Source organism: Pinus tabuliformis, chromosome 5_2, assembly GCF_031772625.1.
Source record: "Pinus tabuliformis cultivar Carrire ecotype Pingquan chromosome 5_2, CPIR1, whole genome shotgun sequence".
NCBI classification, from domain to species: domain Eukaryota; kingdom Viridiplantae; phylum Streptophyta; class Pinopsida; order Pinales; family Pinaceae; genus Pinus; species Pinus tabuliformis.
In genome coordinates, this window is record NC_142306.1 from 987,793,713 (window position 1) to 987,818,130 (window position 24,418).

The 24,418-nt window shown below is 39.9% G+C and overlaps 1 protein-coding gene across 2 annotated transcripts in view; it reads left to right on the plus strand.

The window, feature by feature from the left end:
* LOC149162618 (DNA ligase 4-like) overlaps positions 1 to 24,418 on the plus strand; it is a 387,402-nt gene that overhangs the window by 150,457 nt on the left and 212,527 nt on the right. For both annotated transcript variants that reach the window (XM_089437333.1, XM_089437332.1), the window contains exons 10-11: positions 17,933 to 18,142; positions 18,444 to 18,569. In XM_089437333.1, coding sequence (XP_089293459.1) covers positions 17,933 to 18,142; positions 18,444 to 18,569 — 336 coding nt within the window. The remainder of the gene's footprint in view (positions 1 to 17,932; positions 18,143 to 18,443; positions 18,570 to 24,418) is intronic.

Sequence of the window (24,418 nt, forward strand, 5' to 3'; positions counted from 1 at the left end):
CATGATGGATGATATAGTATTTAGGTGTTAAAACATATGCTAATGCATGCAATGGAACATTTAGCATTTCCCATCGGTTTTGCACCTCTACACGAATATAATTGTACAAGTTGATATCTCTAGGCTCAACAATGTCTTTAATCTGCCCCAACATGCTATCCATTTGCTCATACACCTCCCCAATTACTGGTCGATCTGAATCTGCAAACTTGATCATGTAATAAATTGGTTTGGTGAATTGCAAAACATATTTAACCTGTCCCCAAAAGTAACTTTCAAGAACAGTGTCCTTGACTGCATTAGCACCATCTATGTCAGTGTTAATTTCATCCCATGTTTCAGCACACACCAGATTAGTTAAAGCTTGTCTCACCTTCACTAGCCGCCTAAAGGTGAGGTAATAACTAGCAAATCTTGTCTTTGCAATTTTAAGCAATTGCAACTTGGAGTAAGTGCCATAGAAGTAGTTTACCCTTGTATGCCCTGTGATGAATTTAATGAGCTGCTTCCCTCTCCTGTAAACCTCAACAATCCACCCACATTCTTTGTGTTTCACAATATCATGCATCAAAAGGTTCAATGTGTGAACCAGGCACCCAGACCAAAAGATGTGTGGATGAGTACGCTCAATAATTTTTCCTGCTGCCTTACAATTTGCTGCATTATCTGTGATCACTTGAACCACATTATTCGGACCAACATCTTTGGTTGATTTCAATAGGAGATCTGCAATGTTTTGTGCAGATGCAGTGATGGAGGAGGAGTCATGACATGCAATAAATACTGCACCACTAGAAGAAACACCAAGAACATTTATCAAATGTTGGTTTCTAATATTTGTCCACACATCTGATACAATGGATACCCCAGAATCTACCCACTCATTTGTAAAACGTGTCAAAGCTCTTTGAACCTTAGCTTTTTCTCTTTCTAATAACACCGTTCTAGCTTTCTCATAGTTGGGGGCCTTGTATCCTTTTGGGGCTTCATTGATGGCCTTTACCATTTCATGCCAATAGGGAGAGCGAAGCACATTGAATGGTACACCGCAAGCACAAAGAAAACGGACTATCTTTCCATCCACATCATCCCTCCCAGCAACATTAAGGAAATCCCCTATTGTTCTTCTACCTCCAGAGCTTGCAGAAGTACCATGAGGAGATGAGCAACTACCAAATTTAGAGGTTGCACTTGATTCAGAATGAGTTTTTTGTTTCTTGTTTTTTTGTTGTGCAGCCATCTCTATTTGGATGTATTTTCTTCTTTCTTCAGTTGAAATGTTTGGGCAAATTTGTACCCCCACAGAACCCTTTTTTTCATCACTGTCCAGCACCCCACAAAGATGCCTCCTCAGACGGGTATATGAACCACAATATGGTTTTCCTCCATGACAACCATGAGGGCACACAAATTTGTAAGATCCACCACCCTTTCCCCCATCAAGTTTGGTCACATAGTTCCACAAGGGTGTTGATGTAGCTTTCCCATCTTGTGTTTCAGTGTCCCCGTCAAGTTCATCCCCTTCCTCTTCAAACCCTTCCTCCTCATCATACATTGGGTCACTACTATTAGGACCATCACCAATGTCCTCTTCTGTTTCTTCCCTTCTATTCCTCACCCTTGCCATCATTAAAACCAAGAGTGGAATGATACATAGAAGCCAAAAGAACACCATCTTGGAATATGGATATAGGTGGTGGACAACGGCAACCTGTAAATAAAGGAGCAAGTAGAAACAATGGGAAAGAGTAGGAGAGGGAGGAGAAAAATACAAAAAAAATTTCAAAAAAACAAGGGAGTTTGGGGTTTGAACTTACCTCTTTAGCTCTTGTAGATGAAGTCCTCCAAGCTCTTGCTCCAAGCTCCTCCTCCTTCTCCTAGCTCCTCCTTCTTCACTCCTCCAAGCTCTCCTCTCTTCTCCTCTCCTTTCCTCTCTTCTCTTCTCCTCTCCTCTCTTCTCTTCTCCAACTCTCATAAACTCAAAGTGAGAAAATGAGGAATGAATGGGGGCTTTATTCTTTTCATTCCTCACCTTAACCTCACTCTAACCTCACCCTAACCCACCCCCTTAAGGTTGAGTGAACATAACTTAAAAAAAAAATTAAAAAAAATGTGCTTTTCTCCCTTGGGCGCGCTCCTTTCCGCCGAAGCGTACGAAAGCGTGCGTGAAGCGCATGCTTCCTACTCCGAAGCGCCACGCTTCGGCGGCCCGAAGCGCCGTACGAAGCACGCTTCGGAGCCGGCGCTTCGGAAATTCCAGGAAGCGCTAAAAATTTCACGAAGCGCGCTTCCAAAATTCCGAAGCGCGCTTCGTACGAAGCTTCCTAGGCGCTTCCGTACGGGGCGCGCTTCGGAGCTTCGATCCAGGGGGGGGGGGGGGGGGGGCGCTTCGTGCAACACTGATCAAGATCGATTGAACGGAGCATCCAACTATGTGATCTGGAAGGCTAGGATCTTCTACCTTCTAGATGAGCATGATCTCAAAGCCTATGTTGATAGTGTGGTAGCTGAACCCACCGATGTAGATCTGCTGAAGAAGTACATGGATGAGATGGCAAAGGCCAAGCGGTTGATCCTTGACAGAGTGAGGGATCACGTTGTATGTCACATTGATGGCAAAGGGACAACCAAAGAGATGTGGGATGCCTTGGCTACATTGTATCAAGGATCTTCCGAGCAACGGAAGATGTACATGGAGGAGAAAATGAGATCCGCGAGGATGCAGAAGGGGGAACACATTCATCTGTTCATATCGAAGCTTCAGGAAGTCCGAGATCAGTTGGCAACTGTAGGATCATCACCTCAACCTACAAAGATGGTGAGGTTGGCCCTGAATTCAGTGTCAAAAGAATGGCAAGTATTTGTCCAGAGTATCTTGGGTAGAGAGAAATTCACTAATTGGGAAGGGATGTGCGCCACTCTTCAACAGGAAGAGATGAGGCGAAACTTAGTCAAGTGCAAACTTGATGGCAACAACAGTAGTGGGATGAAGCCCAAGAAGGAGGAGGAGGAGAATGCAACCCTTGCATTAAACAGGCAGTAGGAGCAGCGGAGGAAGAAGAGGGACGTCTCAAAGATCAAATGTTTCCAGTGTGGTGAATTTGGTCACTACGCTACTCAGTGTCGTCTCAAGAAGAAGGACAAGGATGAGAGACATGATCCGTAGGCTGCAACCACAAAGGTCGAGGAAGAGGAGTTTTTATGGTTGCCCAGATACCTCTGGGGGAGAGGTGGGGTGATCTAGTACTGTAGATCGAAGGAACTACAAATGGGCAAGATCCTTGAGCAGTGCACCTCTTGGATCAATACCTTGCTACGGGAGCCCATATCAGAAGTAGCAGGATGGACCAGTGTCAGTTGGTGCAAAGGAATGTCGGAGTGACAGTTGCAGTGGCTAGGAGCGCCAGAGACTGAGCAACACAAAGTAGAGTTGGCAGCAGCGCTGTTGGCACAGTGTAGAGTCAACAACAACGCAGAGACTTCAGAGGGTCACTGCAGAGACTAACAACAGCCAGAACTCCAACAACTGATGCATCACGCTGAACACCTTTGGTTCACTATTTTGGATGTTTTTTTGTTGCAACAACAACAAAGTTGCAGTGCAGATGCAGTTGGCAGGAACATGCAGAGTCAACAACAACACAAATGCAACATTTTCGCAGTAGTTGGTGTGTAGTGATGTCAGATGTCGGCAACGTAGAAGGAGATGTTGCAAAGTCAAGGTGATGCTTCAACATTTTGCATTACTAGAGCACATTCCTTGCTAAGAGGGAGTGTTGATTTCTGGCAACATCAGGTGCACTCTATGTTGATTTGGGGTAGCATTGGATGTGCTCTAGCTATGAAAATTGGTGGAGAGGCTAAAGCACATGAGATCTCCAAGACTCACAAAGGGTTTGGGGAAGTTCTGCCCGGTGAGAGAGATATTAAAATAATTAATATTTTTAATGGGTTCCTGAGTCTAAACTTAGGAAAATAAAAATATTAATGGGTATTAATATACAACTGGGTTAGAAGGTTCTAAATGACATGGATCAAGCCAAATCTAATCTTAGCCGTTGATTAGAGATGTAAGCTAGGCCATTGAAGACTCAACAAAAAGAGTATAAGAGTAGGCTTGAGGGTCAGTTGGAGATACACCAGAGTGGTTAGTCAATTCGATTTTCTAGAGAGGGGTTTGCTAAGAGAAATCGAACCAGTGATCAGAGTTGCAGCAATGGGCAGTGAGTGCAAGGCAGAGAGGTAGAGATAGTGCCAGAAGACTAGCGTAGAGGCAGAGAGGCAGACACAGAGCTAGAGGGAGCCACGTAGAGGCCAACAGTGATTGCGTGAATGACGCAGAGGCTTTAGAAGTGACGCAGAGGGCTAGAGAGGCTGCTCAGAGCCTCAGAGGGTTGACACAGAGGGTTTCAGCCTTCAGGCTGATGCAGAGGCCAGGAGGGCTGACACAGTGCTTCAAAGTGGGCTGGAGAGGGTTTCGTGGAGCATACTTTCAGAATATCTGCTTCCGAAGAGAGGTATTATTGCCAGATTATTTTTCTCTGTCAGGTGAGCTAGTTTGGCACCCAGTGTACTAAAGAAAAGCTGCTTAATAATAAAATCCTTAGAACTGCTGCACCGGTTTTCCCAAGTTGGGTTTTTCCAGGGACGATTGTCCAAAAATAACGGCGTCCCTTATGTGTTTGTTCATTTCTTTTAGTTGTTGATTTGTAGATGGTTGAGACTGTATTGTGTTTATTTCCATGTTTATATGGTTAAATAACTTGTTAGTAATTAAACAAGTAGGCATAATAAACCAGAGAATACAGATAAAATTTCTAATGGGTAATAGTTAGAAATTTCAACATGATATTAGAGGGTTGCAGATCACAGGAGAGTTGAAGGTGCTAGTTGAATCAGAAAATTTGCAGCAGAAACAACTGTCCCGAGTGACATAAGCTGTTCCTAGGCAGAAAGCAGCAGAGAAGGGTTGATGTAGAGGGCCTGCGTCATTAGTTCGAGCCAGAAAGAGGCCAACGTAGAAGCAGAGGAAGGCAAAAGAGGCTCACGAAGAGCCACGCAGAGACCAGGAGGGTTGAGGCAGTTGGCCAGGGGAGCAAATCAACCTTATCAGGATTGCGCAGAGCCTAGAGGCTCAGTTCTTCAGTTGCTGGGCATAGGAAGCTGTGGGCAGATTGCAGAGAGTGAAGTTGGTGGGGTGCTTTTGCTATCGAGGCAGAACAATACCTAACGGGACAAAACCAAGGTAGAGGGAGTCGCTACTTAGGCGGATTTCTAGCCAAGAAATCCAAATCAGTGTTGCAGGAGCATAGAAGATCGGAGAGGTGCAATTCGACGGTTAGCAGGAGGAGACTCAGAGGGAGTCTCGCAGAGAACTTCCAGGAGGGAAGTAGAGAGTTAGAGGGAGTCGAAGAGAAAACTTCCAAGAGGGAAGTAGAGACTTAGAGGAGTCGAAAAGAAGAGCAGAGAGATGGCCATGAACGGATTAAGGGATCAGGATAGGCTGCACGGGACGTCCAACTTTGTCATCTGGAAAGCCAGGATCTTGCCCGTTCTAGATAGACATAGCATCAAGGCCTTCGCCTTGAGAAGAAATCTTGTCCGTTCTAAATAGACATCACGTCAAGGCCTTCACCTTGAGAACTGTGGCTATCCCAGTCGACCCAGCTGATAACGAAAGGTATGAGGATGCGATGGCCAAGGCAAAATGCATAATCCTTGATGGGGTCAAGGATCATGTAGTGCATCATATTGCCGAGAAGAATATGACAAATGAAATGTGGGACACCTTGACAACATTATATTAGGGCACTTCCGTGCAGAGGAAGATGCTACTAGAGAATCAGTTGCGGTCATACCAGATGCAGAATGGGCAGCAGATAGATCACTTCCTCAGCAGGTTGTAGGAGATTCGGGACCAACTGACTTCCATAGGGGCCAAACCAGATTAGGAGTTAAATGTGAGGACTGCCCTGAACGCAGTCTCTGAGGAGTGGGAGACATTCGTCCAAAGCATTTTGCGCAGAGTGAATCTTCCAGATTGGGAAGAACTGTGGGCAACTCTTCAACGAGGAGAGATCAAATGACTGACTAAGGCAGGAAATAGTGGCAAAGGAGCCCGGGTCAAGAAAGAGGAGGAAGAGGATGCGGCTCTGGCATCTGCGCACCAGTAAGGGAAGAGGAAGAAAAATGAGCTCTCTAAGATTAAGTGCTTCAACTGTGGGGAGTTGTGCCATTATGCAACCCAGTGTCCTAGGAAGAAGAATAAGGGAGAGGCATCTGAATCCAAGGTAACACCAGCGAAGGCGGAGAAAGAGGTAGAGGATGATGACAATTGTGCCATGAGTTCTCATGTACGTCTAGAGAAGAGGTGGGGAGACATTGAGCTGTAGTTAGTTGGACTACAGGAGATGTGGGGCAAGATCCTTGAGGTACCTAAACTCTTGGATCATATCCGACTACGGGAGCCCCGAAGTGACAGTAGCAGGATGGCGGATGTCGGTAGAAGCGGATGTAGATGAAGCGACAGAGAGTGCTAGAGTGCAGTAGTCCCTGGCAGCGCAGAGAGGGTTGCAGCAGTGCGAGAGGCACAGAGGAGGTTGCAGCAGTGCAGGAAGGCACAAAGGTGTTTGCAGCGGTGTGAGAGGCACAAAGTTTGTTGCAACAGCGCAGAGGTAGTAGAGGGAGCACATAATAGCGGCAGAGAGAGCTTCAACATCAGGAGGACTTCTAGCCTGACAAGGATGTCAGTAGTTGGGTAGATTAGTTACCATCGTCTCAGTAATTGAGTTGCAGTGCAGTAGTAGAAGTGGTAGTGCTATGGGCAACACGATGCAACATGAGAGAGGGCTGCAGTGCAGATGCAGTGTTGGGAGAAAGGACCAGTAGCAGCACAGATGCAGAGGGAGCTGCCGTGCATATGTAGCAGTGGCAGTGGTAGAGCCATGGGCACCAGTACAGGATGCAATAGTGCAGAGGATGTTTGGCAGGAAGGCCAAGCATCAACACAGGTACCGGTGTGGGATGATCAGGGTGATGCTCAGTGGTGGAGTATTACTAGAGCACATTCCTCGCTGAGAGAGAGTGTTGATTTGGGGTAGCATTGGATGTGCTCTAGCCATGAAAATTGGTGGAGAGGCTAAAGCACCTGAGATCTCGAAGACCCAGAAATAGTTTGGGGAAATTCTACCCGGTGAAGAAGATATTAAAATAATTAATATTTTGAATGGGTTCCTAAGTCTAAACTTAGGAAAATAAAAATATTAATGGGTATTAATATAAAACTGGGTTATAAGGTTCTAAATGACATGGATCAAGCCAAATCTAATCTTTGCCATTGATTAGAGATGTAATCTCGGCCGTTGAAGACTTGACAAAAAAGTATAAGAGGAGGCTTGAGGGTCAGTTGGAGATACACCAGAGTGATCGGTCGGTTTGATTTTCTAGAGTGGGGTTTGCTAAGAGAAATCGAACCAGTGATCAGAGTTGCAACGAGGGGCAGTGAGTGCAAGGCAGAGAGGTAGAGATAGTGCCAGAAGACCAGCGTAGAGGCAGACATAGAGCCAGAGGGAGCCACGTAGAGGCTAGAAGGGCTTGCGTGGCTGACGCAAAGGCTTTAGAAGTGACGCAGGGGGCCAGAGAGGCTGCGCAGAGCCTCAGAGGGCTGACGCAGAGGGTTTCAGGCTGACGCAGAGGCCAGGAGGGCTGACGCAGTGCTTCAGAGTGGGCTGGAGAGGGTTTCGTGGAGCAGACTTTCAGAATATCTGCTTTCGAAGAGAGGTATTACTGCCAGATTATTTTTCTCTCTCGGGTGAGCCAGTTTGGCACCCAGTGTACTCAAGAAAAGCTGCTTAATAATAAAACCCTTAGAACTGTTGCACCGGTTTTCCCAAGTTGGGTTTTTTCGGGGACGATTGTCCAAAAATAATGGTGTCCCTTGTGTGTTTGTTCATTTCTTTCAGTTGTTGATCTATAGATGGTTGAGACTGTATTGTGTTTATTTCAGTGTTTATATGGTTAAATAACTTGTTAGTAATTAAACAAGTAGGTGGAATAAACCAGAGAATACAGATAAAATTTCTAACGGGTAATACTTAGAAATTTCAACACCCTAAGCCTCAAAATTTGCAGGCAGGCTAGGACACATGTATTCCAGAATACCCATAAATCGTTTTGGGAAATTGCACCCAGAGACAGTTTTATTAAAATAATTAATTTTTTTTAATGGATGCCTAAGTCTAAACTTAGGAAATTAAAATAATTAAAGGGTATGAATAAAACTGGATGTGAATCTTCTAGAAGACGAGAGAGATCGAGTCAATATGATTTGAGCCATTGATTAGAATTTAATCTGGGCCGTTGATTACTCAACGAAAAGATTATGTTGACACCTAATCATAGGGATTGGGTGAACAACTGTAGATAGTGTAAATAAATAATAGAGATAATGGAGAGTTATCGGGAGCTGAAACTCAACAGTCACTCCCTCATGTATATAATAATGAACAACCTAAAGGAGTAATATAATCTCATTTGAGGAGTTACCTCCTGGCCTGACTTGGTATTAGAGCCAGTGCTAATTTTAGCTTTCCTCCCTTTGTAACTCCCTCATGTTCTGCCTATTTTTGCAGAACTGTCACCTTCTTTGCATCTTGTACACCTGCGCTGGTGATTTCTCTGTCTTATCCCTGCAAGATTTTGTGCATTATTGAATTCACTAGTCTAAATGCAGTGGGAGTGCTGAAGGGTTGATTTGTTGCATTAAGGCATTGCTTTGCCTATTGTGAAGATTGGAGCCAGTTGCTGCGTGGAATGGTCATGTGATGCCAGGAAGTGCTGCGACTGTGTGCTGGAAGGGTGGCGCAGCTGGAAGCGTGGTGTTATGGCCAACACTGTGACTGCAACTGCATTTGAGTCTATTATTCCCTGGAGCGTGGTGCTGGATTGAGTACGCTCTGAGTTTGGTAGAAGACCAAACGACCCTACATTATATCAATATTTGGAGACTACTGGTGCGAATTATTTTATATGCATTGAATGATTGTGTTGTTGGTCTGATATCAAAACGCTGCATATGCTGGTTTGATATCAAAATGCTGCATATGCTAAACAATACAACATTTTCTCTATATTTACGATCTCAATTATGGTCTGATATTTCAATATGAATATTTTGATAGTCCGCATATAAATCCCTGCCATATATAAATGCTGAATGTATATGGTGGGAAGTGCATTCAACTCCTTTGAAAATGGTGGTAGTATTAAAGTTTGTTGAGATTTTTGAATGGTGATAATAGAATGAGAAATTTGGATGGTATTTTTTTTGGATATATATTATATGGTTTATATGTTGAAACCATCATATAATATATTTGTGAGTGGAGGAATATATGCTACATTAAAAGTATTAATATAGTGAATTCTTTTCCACCTAAACAGAAGATATCCAGAAAGGTTGTGTTTGTTTTGGAAATCAAAAGCAGATATTTTTTTTTGGGAATGCATTCACTAATATCTATTGTTGGAGTAGTTCTCTTTGGGAAAGAGAACTATCTAGAATGGTCAAGGAAAATTAAACACACTCTCATTTTTAATGAGTTGTGGAAAGGAGTGTGTGTTGGAGACGGAGACAAAGAACCAGAACAACCTACCTCAGACAAGGAATTCACCATTTGGGAAAATAAGAACAACAAGGCTTATGCATTGATTGCAGCATTAGTAAATGAAGAGGTGAGTCGCCATATTTCACCATTTTCAAATGCTTTCGAAGCCTTACAAAAACTGAAGGAACTCTATGACTCACACTCTGCACTTGAAGTTGTTCAACTCATGATTAAATTATTCAGCCTTGAATTACAAAATGATGATCCTCTTGCTCTTGCATCAGAAGTAAAATCTATTATGCATGATATCAAAGTCACTAATGTTGAACTGGACATTCCTCTGATAGCTTTTCTCAAGGCACTTTATCCCACTTACTCAAATTATCTTGAGTCATTGCAAGAAAATGGAAGCCTCAAAGATATTACCTTTGACTCCCTTGTGAAAAAAATTGCTGAAAGAGAGAGCATTTTGGAAGAAGACAACTCCTCAGTCTTCTGAAGAGGCTGTGTGTCTTGCACATAGAGAGAAGAATCTTGCTCAAGACTGTTCCAGAAGAAGAGGTGGTCAAAGAGGAAGAGGAAGAAGAAATTTCAGAGGCAGGGGGGCAAACACTCTCAAGGAGAAAAGTCAGATTTACATTGCGTACATTGCAAAAGAGATGGATCACATGATGCATCCACATGCAAGTTGCCTTGGGACAGAATTGAGTAGGAAAGAAACCAACCCAAAGGTAAAAATAATGACAAAGATAAAGGTAAAGCACCTGAATCCGTTCACTATGTTGTGGCACACTGTAATATTGGAGTAAATGAAGACTTATTTAATGCTTCACTTGCTTCTTGGAAAAATGATTGGTTGTTTGATTCAGGAGCAACTTGCCACAAGGCTTTTAGAATAGATTTTTTTGAAGAATTTACTGACAATGTTGATGGAGCAGTATACTTTGTAGACAAATCAAAACTCAAGCCATTAGGGCTTGGCACAATCAGGCTCAAATTGCCTGGTCTTCTAGACTTTTTTCTGCATCATGTTTTATATCTCCCACAGTTGAGGAGAAACTTGCTTTCCTTGGTCCACTTCTTGCCATCAAGGACACTCCATTCACATGTTTGGTGGCAAGGTTGAGGTGAGAAAAGCATCAGACCACTCACTTGTTATGACAGGGATAGAAGAAGAAAGGCTTCTCAGGTTGCAGGGTACCTCTGCTCGTGCATAAAATTTCTCATACAATTCTCATTATGATGAAGGTACATTTCCATCAAGTTTATTATGGCATGCTAGATTTGGACACTTGAACTATGACAACCTTCGCTGCTTGAAGAAAAATGGTGTTACTGGTTTGCCTACAATTCCTAGGAAACTTAAGCGATGTGATGCTTGCATTCTAGGAAAGCATAGCAAACAGTGCTTTCATGATTCACATTCCCGAGCACATAGAAAACTTGAACTCATTCATTCAGATTTATGTGGTCCAATGCCTGTTCCTTCTGCAAATGGAAATAAATATATGATGACATTTATTGATGACTATACCAGAATGTGTTGGGTTTATTTATTGAAGAACAATTCTGATGCTTTTCAAACATTCAAGAACTTTCATACATGGATTGAAAATGACGCCCAATCTCATATTGGCTCTATTCGCACTGATAATGGAAAGAAATACACTTCAAATGCATTTGAAAACTATCTTCGCCAACATGGGATCAAACATCAAACCACTGAGCCTTATAATCCCCAACAGAACGGAGTAGTTGAAAGAATGAATAGGACAATCTTAAATGTGGTGCACTCCATGATGTTTTTCAAAAATGTAAAATTGATGTTTTGGGTTGATGCAATTCTATGTATTGTATATGTAAAGAATAGATGTCCATCTAATGCCATTAGAAACAAGACTCCTTATGAAATTTGTTATGGACACATTCTTTCGGTAAAGCATCTCAGGGTCTTTGGTTCCACATGTTATGTCTTGATACCAAAGGTACATAGAAACAAACATGGTGCAAGAAGTCGTAAGTGTATCTTCCTGGGGTATTCAAACACCTCCAAAGCATATTGTCTCTATGGTGAAGTCAATAAAAGGTTTGTTGTATCTAGAGATATAATCTTTCTTGAATCATCCAAAACTGACAATGTTGTTAAGCGGCAACTTGATTGCTTGGATAGATTCGCAAATGCAAAATCATTTCAAGAATTTGATAATTAGACTCCACATCTTGAAGGGGGGATTCCTATACTAGATCAACCTGTGGAATCTTCTTCTAAAGCACTCTCTCCCCCGCATGTAACTCTAACAACGGATAATACTTTGAGTGATGTGATTGACAGAATTGGGAGACTCAATCTTGATTCAGTCCCAACTCAATCAACTGAGCACCCTGGACCATCTCAGGAATGGTCCCCCAAAGTGGCTGACAAAGACACTTGAAAGTGTTTATCTTGATGAGGTTGGAAAGACAAGAACTAAAAATTCAACCCGACAAAATGGAGGTGATGTAGATGACTCTGATTCACCTGTTGATATGGATGTTTCTTATGATTGTGAATTGAATTTGTCTATAGATTTTGAACCAACTTTCTTCAAAGAAGCTGCTTCTCATGATGAATGGAAGGAAGCAATGCAAAAGGAGTATGATGCCTTGATAAAGAATGGCACTTGGTAGCTGGTTGATCCTCCATTGGGAACCAAACCAATTGGCTGCAAGTGGGTCTACAAGAACAAGTATAAAGCTGATGACTCACTTGAAAAGCACAAAGCCAGGCTTGTGGCAAAAGGTTTTGCATAGAAGGAAGGGGTCGATTATGAGGAGACTTGCCCCCACAACAAAATGGGCTACCATACGGACACTCTTTGCCCTAGCAGCTCAGAATGGTTGGAAAGTCCATCAAATGGATGTAAAAACTACTTTCTTGAATGGAGATCTAAAAGAGAATGTTTTTATGTCCTAGCCTGAAGGATTTGCTGTGAAAGGACATGAACATAAAGTATGCAAACTTGTGAAATCCTTGTATGGCCTCAAACAAGCACCGCGAGCCTGGTATGAAAAACTAACTGAGCATCTTCTGAAACTCAATTTCAAACATTATGATCTTGATGATGCAACTTTGTTTGTCAAGAAAGTTGGCAAAACAGTTGTATATCTTGTGGTATATGTAGATGATCTTTTGATGACAGGGAACAATGAGAGCTACATTGCATCCATAAAGAAGGAATTGAGGAAAGGTTTTGAAATGACTGATTTGGGCTATGTTCATTACTATCTTGGTATTGAAGTAACTCAACATTCGAAGTCCATATTCCTTTCTCAAAAGAAGTACATTGGAGATCTGTTGAACAGGCTTGGCATGGTTGAATGCAATCCTCTGACTACACCAATGGAAGAAAACTTAAAGCTCACATCCACTGAAGGAAAAGAATTTGAGGATGCAACAAAGTATAGACAGCTTGTAGGAAGTGTCAACTACTTGACTACTACTAGACCAAACATTTCGTTTGCTGTTGGAATCCTCTCCAGGTTTATGAAAAAGCCTTGTGAGGGACATTGGTCTGCTGCAAAAAGAGTTCTAAAGTACTTGAAGGGAACTCAAGACTTTGGACTCAAGTATACACAAGTGGGCGACTTCAGCATGATTGGATACTCTGATTTAGACTTCGATGGAGACAAAGAAACTAGGGTATCTACTTCTGGTTATGCTATGAGTCTTGGATCAGGAGCTGTCTCCTGGAGATCATGCAAACAATCAGTTCCAGTAGATTCCACAACAGATGCAGAATATGTGGCAATAGTTGAGGCAACAAAAGAAATTGTGTGGCTCAGTAAAATTCTGGAAGATTTGCAGGTAGAACAAGTACATTCGACTGCACTCATGATTGACAATACCTTTGCAATAAAGTTGGCCAAGAACCCAAAGTTCCATGATCGAACTAAGCACATCAATACAAAATATCCTCTGATTCGACATCATATTGAGGCCAAAACAATCCATCTTCGCCATTGTTCCACTAATGAGCAGATTGCAGACATCTTCATCAAAGCGCTTGGAAGAGAAAGCTTGAAAGATTCAGAACGATGCTTGGACTTACCAACATCTCTTCAGACTAAGGGGGAGAATGTTGACACCTAATAATAGGGATTGGGTGAACAATTGTAAAGAGTGTAAATAAATAATAGAGAAAATGGAGAGTCATCGGGAGATGAAACTCAACAATCACTCCTTGATGTATATAATAATGAACAACCTAAATGAATAATATAATCTCATTTGAGGAGTTACCTCCTGGCCTGACAGATTATAAGGACTCCAATGGGCATTTGGAAAAAACATCAAGTGAAAGATCAGAGATCGATTTTCTCAAGAGAGTAGCGCAGCAGTTGCCGGAGACGTCATCGAGGAGATTTCTTGCAGTGAGAGGCAGGGATAGTTTTCTTGTTGGAGAGTTTCCTGATCTGGGGATACATTGCAGAGGAGGCAGAGATAGATATATAAGAGGCAGCGTAGAGCCACACTAGGTAGCGTAGAGCCACATTGAGGCAACGCAGAGCCTGAGAGGAGATTCAAAATTCGCTAGAGAGTCGAGTGTTAGCGTCAAAAATCGGGATGTGAGATCGGAAAGGCAGAGAGTTGAAGTTCCAGAGGCAAATTGACCAGCAAGAAGGGTGACATAGAGCTTAGTAGTTGTGATGTTGAACTGTGTAGGCTGACGCAAAGGCAAAGCAGAGGCAGTGTGGGGCTTGCCATTCAGAGCCTGAATCAGTATTGAATCTCCAGTGATTGTGTGAGGTATTTCTCACTAATTTCTCTGCCAGTCAGATTCTCTGTATTGGATAGCCAGTGAGGCATCCAAAGATTGTATTTAGAAACTACTGCATAAAAATACAAACCCTCAGCTGCTGCTGCAATAGTTTTCCCACATTGGGTTTTTCTAGGGACATTTGTCCAAAAAACAATGGTGTCAATTGTGTGTGTTGTTATTTCTTCTTGCTCAGTTCTTGTTTTCGTATATAATTTAATTAGTGAAGGTTGCAGTCGTATTTAATTCGATATTTACAGTGTAACACAATAAATAACTTGCATGAATTAATAAGTAGGAGAAGTAATATTAGTTTGTTGCAGTAGGGATTTGGGTCTTCAAATTTTCATAGAAAGTGCTCTTAAAAAAAGTTTCTTCACTTATAATATGTTATTACAAATAGGGCAAGTGAGAATTATATAATGAAACACAAGTAGATGATGGCAAATGAGATTTCTAATTAGATCTAATTAGAGAAATCAGAAAATTAGAGAGACTCTTTTAATCCAAGATACAAGTGAATTTAAGATGAATTACTCAAATGCATCTAGATCAAATAGCCAATAAGATCAGAAATAATAACTAGATGAAGCTTAGATCTAACGATGACAAGTTGATGTAACTCAAGAGATTAGATCTAATATGCAATGAACATGAAACTATCACTAATCCAACGAGATGCAAAATATTAGTTAGGAATTAGATCTAACAAATAGGAGAATGATGGAAGGAAAATAAACTATGAAGGAAAAAAAGCGTCTCTTTTAAATAAGGAGGTGGGGTGCCATGTGAAAATCCCAAGCTCCCTCAAGAAACAAGATTCTTTTATTATTAATATTACAAAGAGAGACCCTTTAGATAGTGAGAAGGGCTCTACAATCTTGAAAAGATTTACAAATCCAAACTTTGAAGCACTAACACCTCTCTTCAAGCAATAAGAATTTTATGAGGAATTATACAAGGCTTATAACAATAAATTACAAGAAATTCCTCAACAATCTGAAACCTATTAAAACGAAATCCTAGCCATCTAAGATATTTAAAATTGCTCATGGCCTAGGAGGAAGAAGGCTTGAAAAAATTTGCAAATTTTATACAAGCCTTATAACTCAGATTTAAAAAGTTTGATGAAAATACCTTCAAATAATTTTGATTTTCTTCTGCAAGGAGAATGTCGCACCAGGAGAATGAGATCAGCCCGTTAGAGCTTGTGTCCAAGGAGAAAAATGCCTGCGGCTCCTTCCAATTTTTGGTTTTTGTTTTTAAATTTAAAGTTTTAAAGCCACAATTTTTTATTTTTATTTTTCTGAAAACCCTTTGATTAGAGGCCAAAAGAAGCCTCCTTTTGCTCTCGGCCTTAGAGAAAATGACCATCTGAAGTTCTCGACCAGGCAAAGAGTTTCCTCAAGCCCAATAGCTCATAACATGAATGTGAAATGACAAGCATAGAGTACAATATATAGAGTTGAGGGAGGAAATCCCAATGACCAATCCATCAAACAAGTAATAAAGGTGATCATCCCAATGCAAAAACGAATTTGTACAAATGGCACAAGAACGTCTTGTTCAAGTGTAAACAATGCTGGAGATGACTGTCGAAAATGCTTCCTGATTGGTTGCAAATTGTTCCTTCCCTGGCCAATGTTGATTTCTGTCTTCCTATGAGTATCCTCTGCTGTGGACAAATGTGATATGAAGTGGAGAAGGTAGGGGACAAATCCCCATCAAATCTGGAAATATTCCCTAACATAACAGTCACCAAAAATATTCTTTGCATGATTGTTTTAGTGACTGCAGTGCGTATTGATCACTAGATGCATGTAACCTTAATCTCTTGGCTGCTACACATGGAGAAGTGGCTTGGTGGGGGGACAATATTCCATGATATCTGGCAACAAACTTTAGTCTTCATATTATCCATTGATTTTGTTAAAATTGGCAACTAGGGCCAAACTCCATGTGGGTCATCTTATTTATGGCAGCTGATATTTTTCTTGGATCCCTCTCATCGAGAGGTGTAGGATTGATCTAAAGATCATCCGATTCCAATAAGTATTCATGGAGATATGAATTTATTTGTGTTATGGGACAATTCGTCAAGGTTGGCCAGCAACCAAATAACCCCCACTTGTGCTCAACGTTTTAGTATAAAAGGAGGTGACTTGATAGTCATTTGAACACACTTCACTCTTGATTTCTCTCCACTTGTTTTTGGGTTTTAGTGGAAGAGAAGTCTAAGAGGAGGAAGCCCTAGACGTAGGAGGAAAGGAGACTAAACAAGAAGCATCCCTCTCCTTGTCTTGTAGGGCATCCCTCTCCAAGGCCTGCTAGATTTTGTGGTAACAGGTTACAATCCCATCATAGTTTGAAGGTACACAAAAGATAGGCATTAATAGACCTCTGAGTAATTCAGGTGAAAAGTTCAAACTTCAGGGCGCTTTGGTGCCAAACTGACTCAAACCACCCCCTTGAGCCTAGTTGACTGAGTCACCTATCAACTCAGCTAGTTTGACCTGTTCCAAGTCTAACTTGCCGTAGTTTTAAAACTATGGTATAATTCCATTATCAAAAATCCTCTTTTGTAGTTCCTTTAGCACCACAAGAATTATGATTTATGTGAATATGTCTCTTTGATTTTAGCAATCTTTATATTTTTGCTATGAGAAGCTTAATATATCCTGTTGTCTATATTCAAGATATCTATCGTTTACCGGTCATGTTGGCCTGCTTTTGGTAAACTGTGGACATTAATTTATTAATTAGCAGCCTTTTTTTTCTCCTGCTAATTCTCATTTTCTTAAAATGGTGCCATAATATTATGACCTATACAGTGGTTTATGTTCATTTCTTTCACGATTAGAGAAAAATTTCTGTCCTATGGATTGTATGTTGGCATCGTGAACAATGTAAGAGTCATTCAAATGACATGCACTTTGACATAGATGAATGGGATTAAGTGGTTGAGATAAAAAATGTAAATCAGTTGAATAATTTTGGGCAGTTGTAAAAGAGATTTGCTTGAAATATGTCGCTTGTATCAACAATGTTTTTACAAGTAACTACCTGCTTCTGAAGTACGGTGATGATATACTAAAATAGTAACTCATGATGATCATCCTATGCATAATGTGCATTTGTGTCAGAGAAGGGGTACCTCAGTGGGGGTGACTGAGAAAGATAACAGTAGATGTGAATTAATGTTTTGGTGCACAAACGTTTGAAATTGTAATGAATGCCAAGGAATCATCATCTCTGGTTAAATGGTTTGATCATTGTGTCAATTGTGGTGCTGAGGTGCATATATATTTCTTGATAGCTTCTTATTATTGTCAGTTATTGGCTTATAACTAGGGCAGTTGCATTCAATTTCTCCAATGACATTTTTAAACTAGCTAATGTCCCTTTTTGACATTTGTAATATATCTGTTTGCATTAATTCAATGAGGAATTGCTTATTAGCTCTGACGAGCACTACATATCTTCTATCTAAGCACACCAGATACTACTGTGATTATATTTCTTGTCATCCAGAGTTTGAAGAGATGGTTCAGACAGCAAGGCTAAATGGGAACAGTTTGGTCTCTAAGAGTTGCAATTATGATCCTCTTGTGAAAGTCAAAGATTCAAAGAGGTGCAGACAGGACCACTTTGAAAAATATCCAATGGTTATATCTCGTTTCCGAAGATTCATTCCTGCTCCTGTTGCAAGAGCCACTGGTCATCTTGTTTGTCTCGTAATTTGTATCCTTTAAACAACAAATGAAATACATTGTTATTTTAACAAGTTATAGGCATACCAACTCTGCTTTAAATTTTAGATGTAATGCTAGATTCCTATGTAGAAGAATGGTGTACAAGTGTTGTCTAGGTAAATATCTATGATCCCCATGTCCTTTTAGTTTTATTTTTTTAATCTATTTCAGTTATATCTTTAAGACTGTCTAACACTAAACTCTATTCAAAATGAGATCTTGAGTTCCAGTGTGGTGAACTAGTCTTGGTTTAAATTTACTATAATTTGTTTGCCTGAGCTTAGGTACAGACATTTGCAACCTGACAAAAGATCTTGAGAAAGAAAAGTTATTTGCACATGTTCAACAATCTGGTGGAAAAATAGCAATGAATCTTTCTCAATCTGTAACTCATGTTTTTGCAACAGAACCAAAAGGTGTGATCACTATCTTTCTTGCTGGGCTTCTTTAGCTTTGAATAGGACTGTTATTTTTTCCTTTTCAAATAACACTGTCAATTGGATGCTGATTTAGTAAAATATTTACTTGATATATAAGTTCAAACTTGGTTACCTGAGAGGTAAACTAGTGTGATCATCCTTATTGGTAAATAATGGACAACTATATAAACGGGACTTTTACGCACATTTCTATCTTGGCTGTACAGGTACTGCTTATATCATATTTTTACTATGTAGTCAGTAATAATTGGGCATGATATTGGAGCTAGTTAACATTTTTTCGAAATACTTTTCTGTTTCTGTTGTTTTGAGAAATGCATCTTGTTGTCGCACAAAGTGTCTGGGCAGTGCGACAACGCTCAGACCAGGGGCTGTCACCCTGATCCCCGATCTCTCCGTTTAAGCCGTCTCCCGAGGCTAAGGGGGGTTAGACCCTATGGGATAAAAGAAGACCAATTGTGGACCAGTTGGGTTGAGAGAGATAGCGAGGCAATTTAGCACCTGATTGATTTTAGAAATTAATGTACCAGTGCCTTATGGAGCTAATGATTAACTGATTATTTATTAAATGTTTCAGAAATATGAACCTTGTAAAACAATCATTTATCATCAAATAACTCAAACAAAGATTAATTTTACCAAATGCGAGATAATCAATAAATGCACAATGCCTTAACAATATTCCAGCAATTAAAATTCAAAAGATTAAATGCTTTAAATAACCATGCAATTTTAAATGTTAATCAGTTACCACTTTCATATAGCTTATCTTCAAATAAACATTTAAGCATGTTTAACTATATAAAAATGATAAATATTAATCCCACATCAAAATTTTAGCCTTAGCGGAAAAGATACACGAAAATCGTAAATATGACAAATCCTTGAGCCAAGACTAAATCTGACAAAACAATTTTTTTATTTTTTATTTTTTATTTTTATATGAACTAGAAAAATAAAATAAGATTAAAATAAAACCTAAGGATAAAACACTTTATGCTTTTTGGGATTTTTTTTATTTTTATAAAATTCTAAGCTAAAAATCAAAATAAAACAAAATTAAAATCCTAAATTAAAATCTAATCTAAAACCATAAAGGAACCTTTTATGCCCCTTCTATATTTTTTTTATATTTTTTAAAGTCAAAATAAAACAAAACTAAATTTAAATTAATCTAAAATCTAAAACCCAAAAGAAACTAAAGCTACATAAATAAAAGTTTAAAGCCAAAACTATGTAACAACAGAAAATTTTACACTCTAATCCTAACGTAAAAAAAAATCGTATTTGCGTTGTTTGCAATTGTAGGTTCGCATGAAGGATGAGAGGGGACGCAGGGATGGGTGAGGGACAACACGCGGGGCTGCCTGAAGGCTCAAGGAGCAGGACGGAGGTTAGATGGAGGAACGATGAGATGAAGGTATGAATGCTATACAACAATGACAGAGGATGAAGGGACTGCGGATGCGCTGCAGATGGCTTTCACGCAGGGTTAATGGAGCAAAAGATGGATACTTCAAGGAGTTCAGAGGGCTGCGGTAGGTTAGAGGAATGCATAGGGAGGTTGGGAAATGCGTGAGGATGTTTGCAGGTTTGCGTGAAGGATGAGAGGATGCAGGGATTTCATGCAGGTAGAATTGCATCGTTGGAGCTGCGTTGAGAGAGCTGGCTGCGAGAAATTGAATGCTGCTTGACAGATAGTGAAATCAATGTCTGCGCAGAACAGTAACCGATGAGTATGCTTGCTGCAGCAGATGAGGCAGGGTATGCGTGCGACGATGACAGAGTAGAAATCGAAATGCGTCTTTACTTTGTCTCTGCAGGTTGGAGGCGTGAAAAGGGCTTGAATGGCAGCGTATTTGAAGTGGAATGCATAGGTAGAAAACTGCGTGGTGCAGACAGCAAGGGATGAGTAAAAAACACAGTTCTGGAGTGCACGTTGAAGGGAGGAGCTGAGCTGAAAGATGGCAGCAATCTAGGAGCTTCGCACAACCTTCCTAAAAAAAATTCGAAAGTCTTCCTGGAAATGAAACCCCAACAAGCAGATAGTGTGGACAGAACCTCTACTTTCTTTAAAAAAATTGAAAACTTGTTGAAGATTATCCCTGCAAAAATGACGCTGAGGCCAGATCTTACTCTCTAGGGCCTAGATCTGGCTTCAGAACAAGATTATATCTTCAGATATGAAACCTGTAACAACAAAGCAAAACACCTAGAAATAATATATGCAAGAATTAAAACTAAAACCCTACAAATCAATTACAATATTTACAGATTTATGACTGTAAACAGCTAGATTTGTTAATAATCCACAGAAATATTTTCAGAATTTTAGATTTACTATGAGATACTTCAGAAAACCTCTCATGCATTCAAAAGATAAATTTAAATGATAAACCCAGGATCAAAACTCGTTGGGCTCTTCAAGAAAATGCTTTTCGGGAGTTGGTTGGTTCAGCCGAGAACTTCCCCAAACGCCTGTTGATCTTCACAATCTAGATTTCCTGCACAACTCACTTCAACTATCAATAAAGAGGGAAAAAATAGTACTAAAATCCAAATCCAATGGAGATACCTACCATTATTTTCAGAAATTCTATTACCGTTCAAACCCTAGTGAGTAAACAAGATACCTGTGTTCAACATCACTCTTCATCAAACTATTACCAATGGCTGAAATTAAATTTATGCAGAAAAATGAAACATCTTACAGCATTTCAGAAGAGTAACACCAACAATATTTCAACCCCAAAGTGACTCTTTATTGCACAAGAAAAAGATTACAAGAGAGCTTTCTTCAGCGCAAGACTCACAGATCGAATGATCTCAAATGACTCCTAACACCCTATTTAAAGGAAAAATTCCCAACGGCTAGTTCGAGTGATCCATGTCAAAATGATCTCGACCATCGATGAAGATCAAAATCTCTTTTAATCTCATCCGTCGAAATTTTAAATGCATTTTAATATATTAAAAAATTAAAATCCTGCATTTATCTCCACAAAACTTTGACTTATTATTATTTTATTATTCTATTTTATTTTTCAAATTTATTTATTTTTAATTTATTTTATTTTATTTTTTAGTTATTTTTTAATTTTTTAATTTTATTATTATTATTATTATTTTTTATTTTTGGATCCTCGAACTTAGCCTTTTGAAAAATCACCTAGGACTTAGGACTTAGGACTTATGAGGGGATTAAACATTTTCTAACCCTCAAGACACTTTACATCATGACTTTTACAATTTTACATCTCAAGGGGGAAAACCCATTTGACATAGACCCTCATAGACCACCCAGTCTTGCAACACAAATATAATCTAGCAGATCAAGCAATTTGTAATAACCTAACCAAATAGTTAGAATTATTTCCAAATTACTTTTACATAGACTCTAAGCACACTAGGATTCCCCTAAGACTCTAATGACAAAATGCATTCCGGCTTTGGGGTTAGGCTGAAGGAAATCTTTGCCGATGATGGATCGGTGAGACAAAAAACCTTCCGGAACGTAGATTATCACTAGAAAATTAGGTTTGCCTAGGAAATTTACATACATGACTCAGGTTTGCTAAGATTATTTACAATTTACACATGCAGACTAGGTTTACAACATAACATGATCGGTCGACGATGACTGTCGAATGGCACGGACATATCGATCAAGCGCTATCCCTTTTGCGAAGAAATAGGGGGTGTACTGCTATGGGTAGTTGACACGTAGTGGTCAACATCTGGCTCTACTTGGGGACACGTTGCTGCACTGTAGGAATGTGAGAATCCAAAATCTGCATCCACGCAACACAACCAAAAATAAGTAGCGTCCATCCAAAAATCATCATATAACATTAAGCACATGAAAGATATAAGCTCTTCATTTATTAACTATCTAGTAACATGAAAAGTAAATCTAATCCTAAAACAGAAATAAAATGCTGAAATGACAAGGAGTAAGGTTAGAAATACAATACAGAGGATGCCCCATGGCATCAGATATCATCTTTGAAGAACAGCTTGAGCATTTGGCCATTTGTAGGTAAATCAAGTGGTTTGCCATCCAATCTGCTCAAGTGGAATGAGTTTGGTCTAGCAATGTCTCGGATGATGTACGGTCCCAGCCACAAACTGTTGAACTTCTTATGTTTTCTTGGTTTTTCATTCTTGCGATCCCAAAGAAGTACCATATCTCCAACCTGCAAAGATCTAGATCGAGAGGATTTATCAAAGCTTTTCTTAATGTTAGATTGATTTTTACATATAGCATCAAACGTTGTCCTACGAGCTTCATCTAACTCCACAATCTGATCTATTCTATTTTGAACAACATCTTTATTAGTAGAAAAACGCTAAAGGAGCTGATAAGCTGGCAATTTCAGGTGCACAGGTAAGGTTACATCCAAGCCATAAACTAATTCAAAGGGAGATTTACCAGTAGCTTTCTTTTTAGTGATCCTATCTGCCCATAAAGCATACTTGATTTTGCTATCCCATGATCTCTTATTATCTCCTACTATCTTCTTGATAATGGTTATGAGATTCTTGTTACTTGATTCAGCCAGACCATTACCCTGAGGGTAGTAATTTGATGAATGAGATAAGACAATGCCATACTTGAAACGGAGACGAAAACTCTAAGGAACTAAAAGCTTTGGCATTGTCAGTGGTGATCTTAGCAGGGACACCAAATCTAGTAATGATATTATTTTCAATGAAATCCATAATAACCTTTTCAGTGCATTCTTAGCGGGAATGGCTTCAACCCATTTAGTGAAATAATCAGTAGCAGTCAAAATCCATGAGTAGCCATTGCTAGAATTTTCATGGAACTTCCCGATGAAGTCCAGATTCCAATGCTGAAAAGGTGCTTCTACAATGATAAGTTGTAGGGGCAGGGTAGCAAGCTTCTGTTTCCCAATGAACAACTGACAGGCTTGACAAGTTCTAACAAACTTATGCACATCAGAAAAAGTTGAAGGCCAATAATAACCAGCTCTCAGAATTTTGTGGGCAGTAGTCTAGCAGCATGGTGACCACCACAAAATCCTGAATGAAACTCAGAGATTAATTTCTTGGACTCAGTTTCATCAACACACCTAAGTAATATGCCCTCAGGATTTCTCCATCCAAGGCCATCCTTCATAAGGCAATACTTAGTGGCTTTTAGTCTAAGAGCCCTTCTCTTATGAGCAACTAAATGGTTAGGACATGTAAGATTCATCAAGTAATAAATAATGTCCTTGTACCACTCATGCTCTCCTAATCTTTGCAACTCAGGCGAAGATAGATTGCTAAGACAAAACAAACCAAGAGTTTTTTCGTTACGTTCGGTCAACATTTGCGCCAAACCTTTGCCTTTGATTAGTTTGGTGGGTTTGATCTACAAATCATATTCTTGTATTTTAGTAACCCACCTAGCACGAGTTCCTAAGCAATCGGTTTGAGTTAATATATCTTTAACAGCAGAATGTGGGATGAAAGCAATGATTTTAGAATAACCCACATAAGTTTTGAAATGCTTAAGAGACTTGACCAGGGCATAAGCTTGCTTTTCCATGGTATTGTACTTTAATTCGGAATTTTGAAGCGCTCTACTCATGAAAGCAATAGGCTGCTCGTGACCATCTTTATTCTTTTGTAACAGGACACCAACAATGGTATCTTCAGAAGTGAAAGAAAAAATCATGAAATCCTTGGAATAATCAGGACTAACTAAGATAGGGGCTCTTGCAATAGCGTATTTGATTTCCTAAAAATCCTTTTTGCCGTCTTCTTGCCAAACAAATTTTACATCTTTCTTTAGAAGACTTTGAATAGGCTTAGCT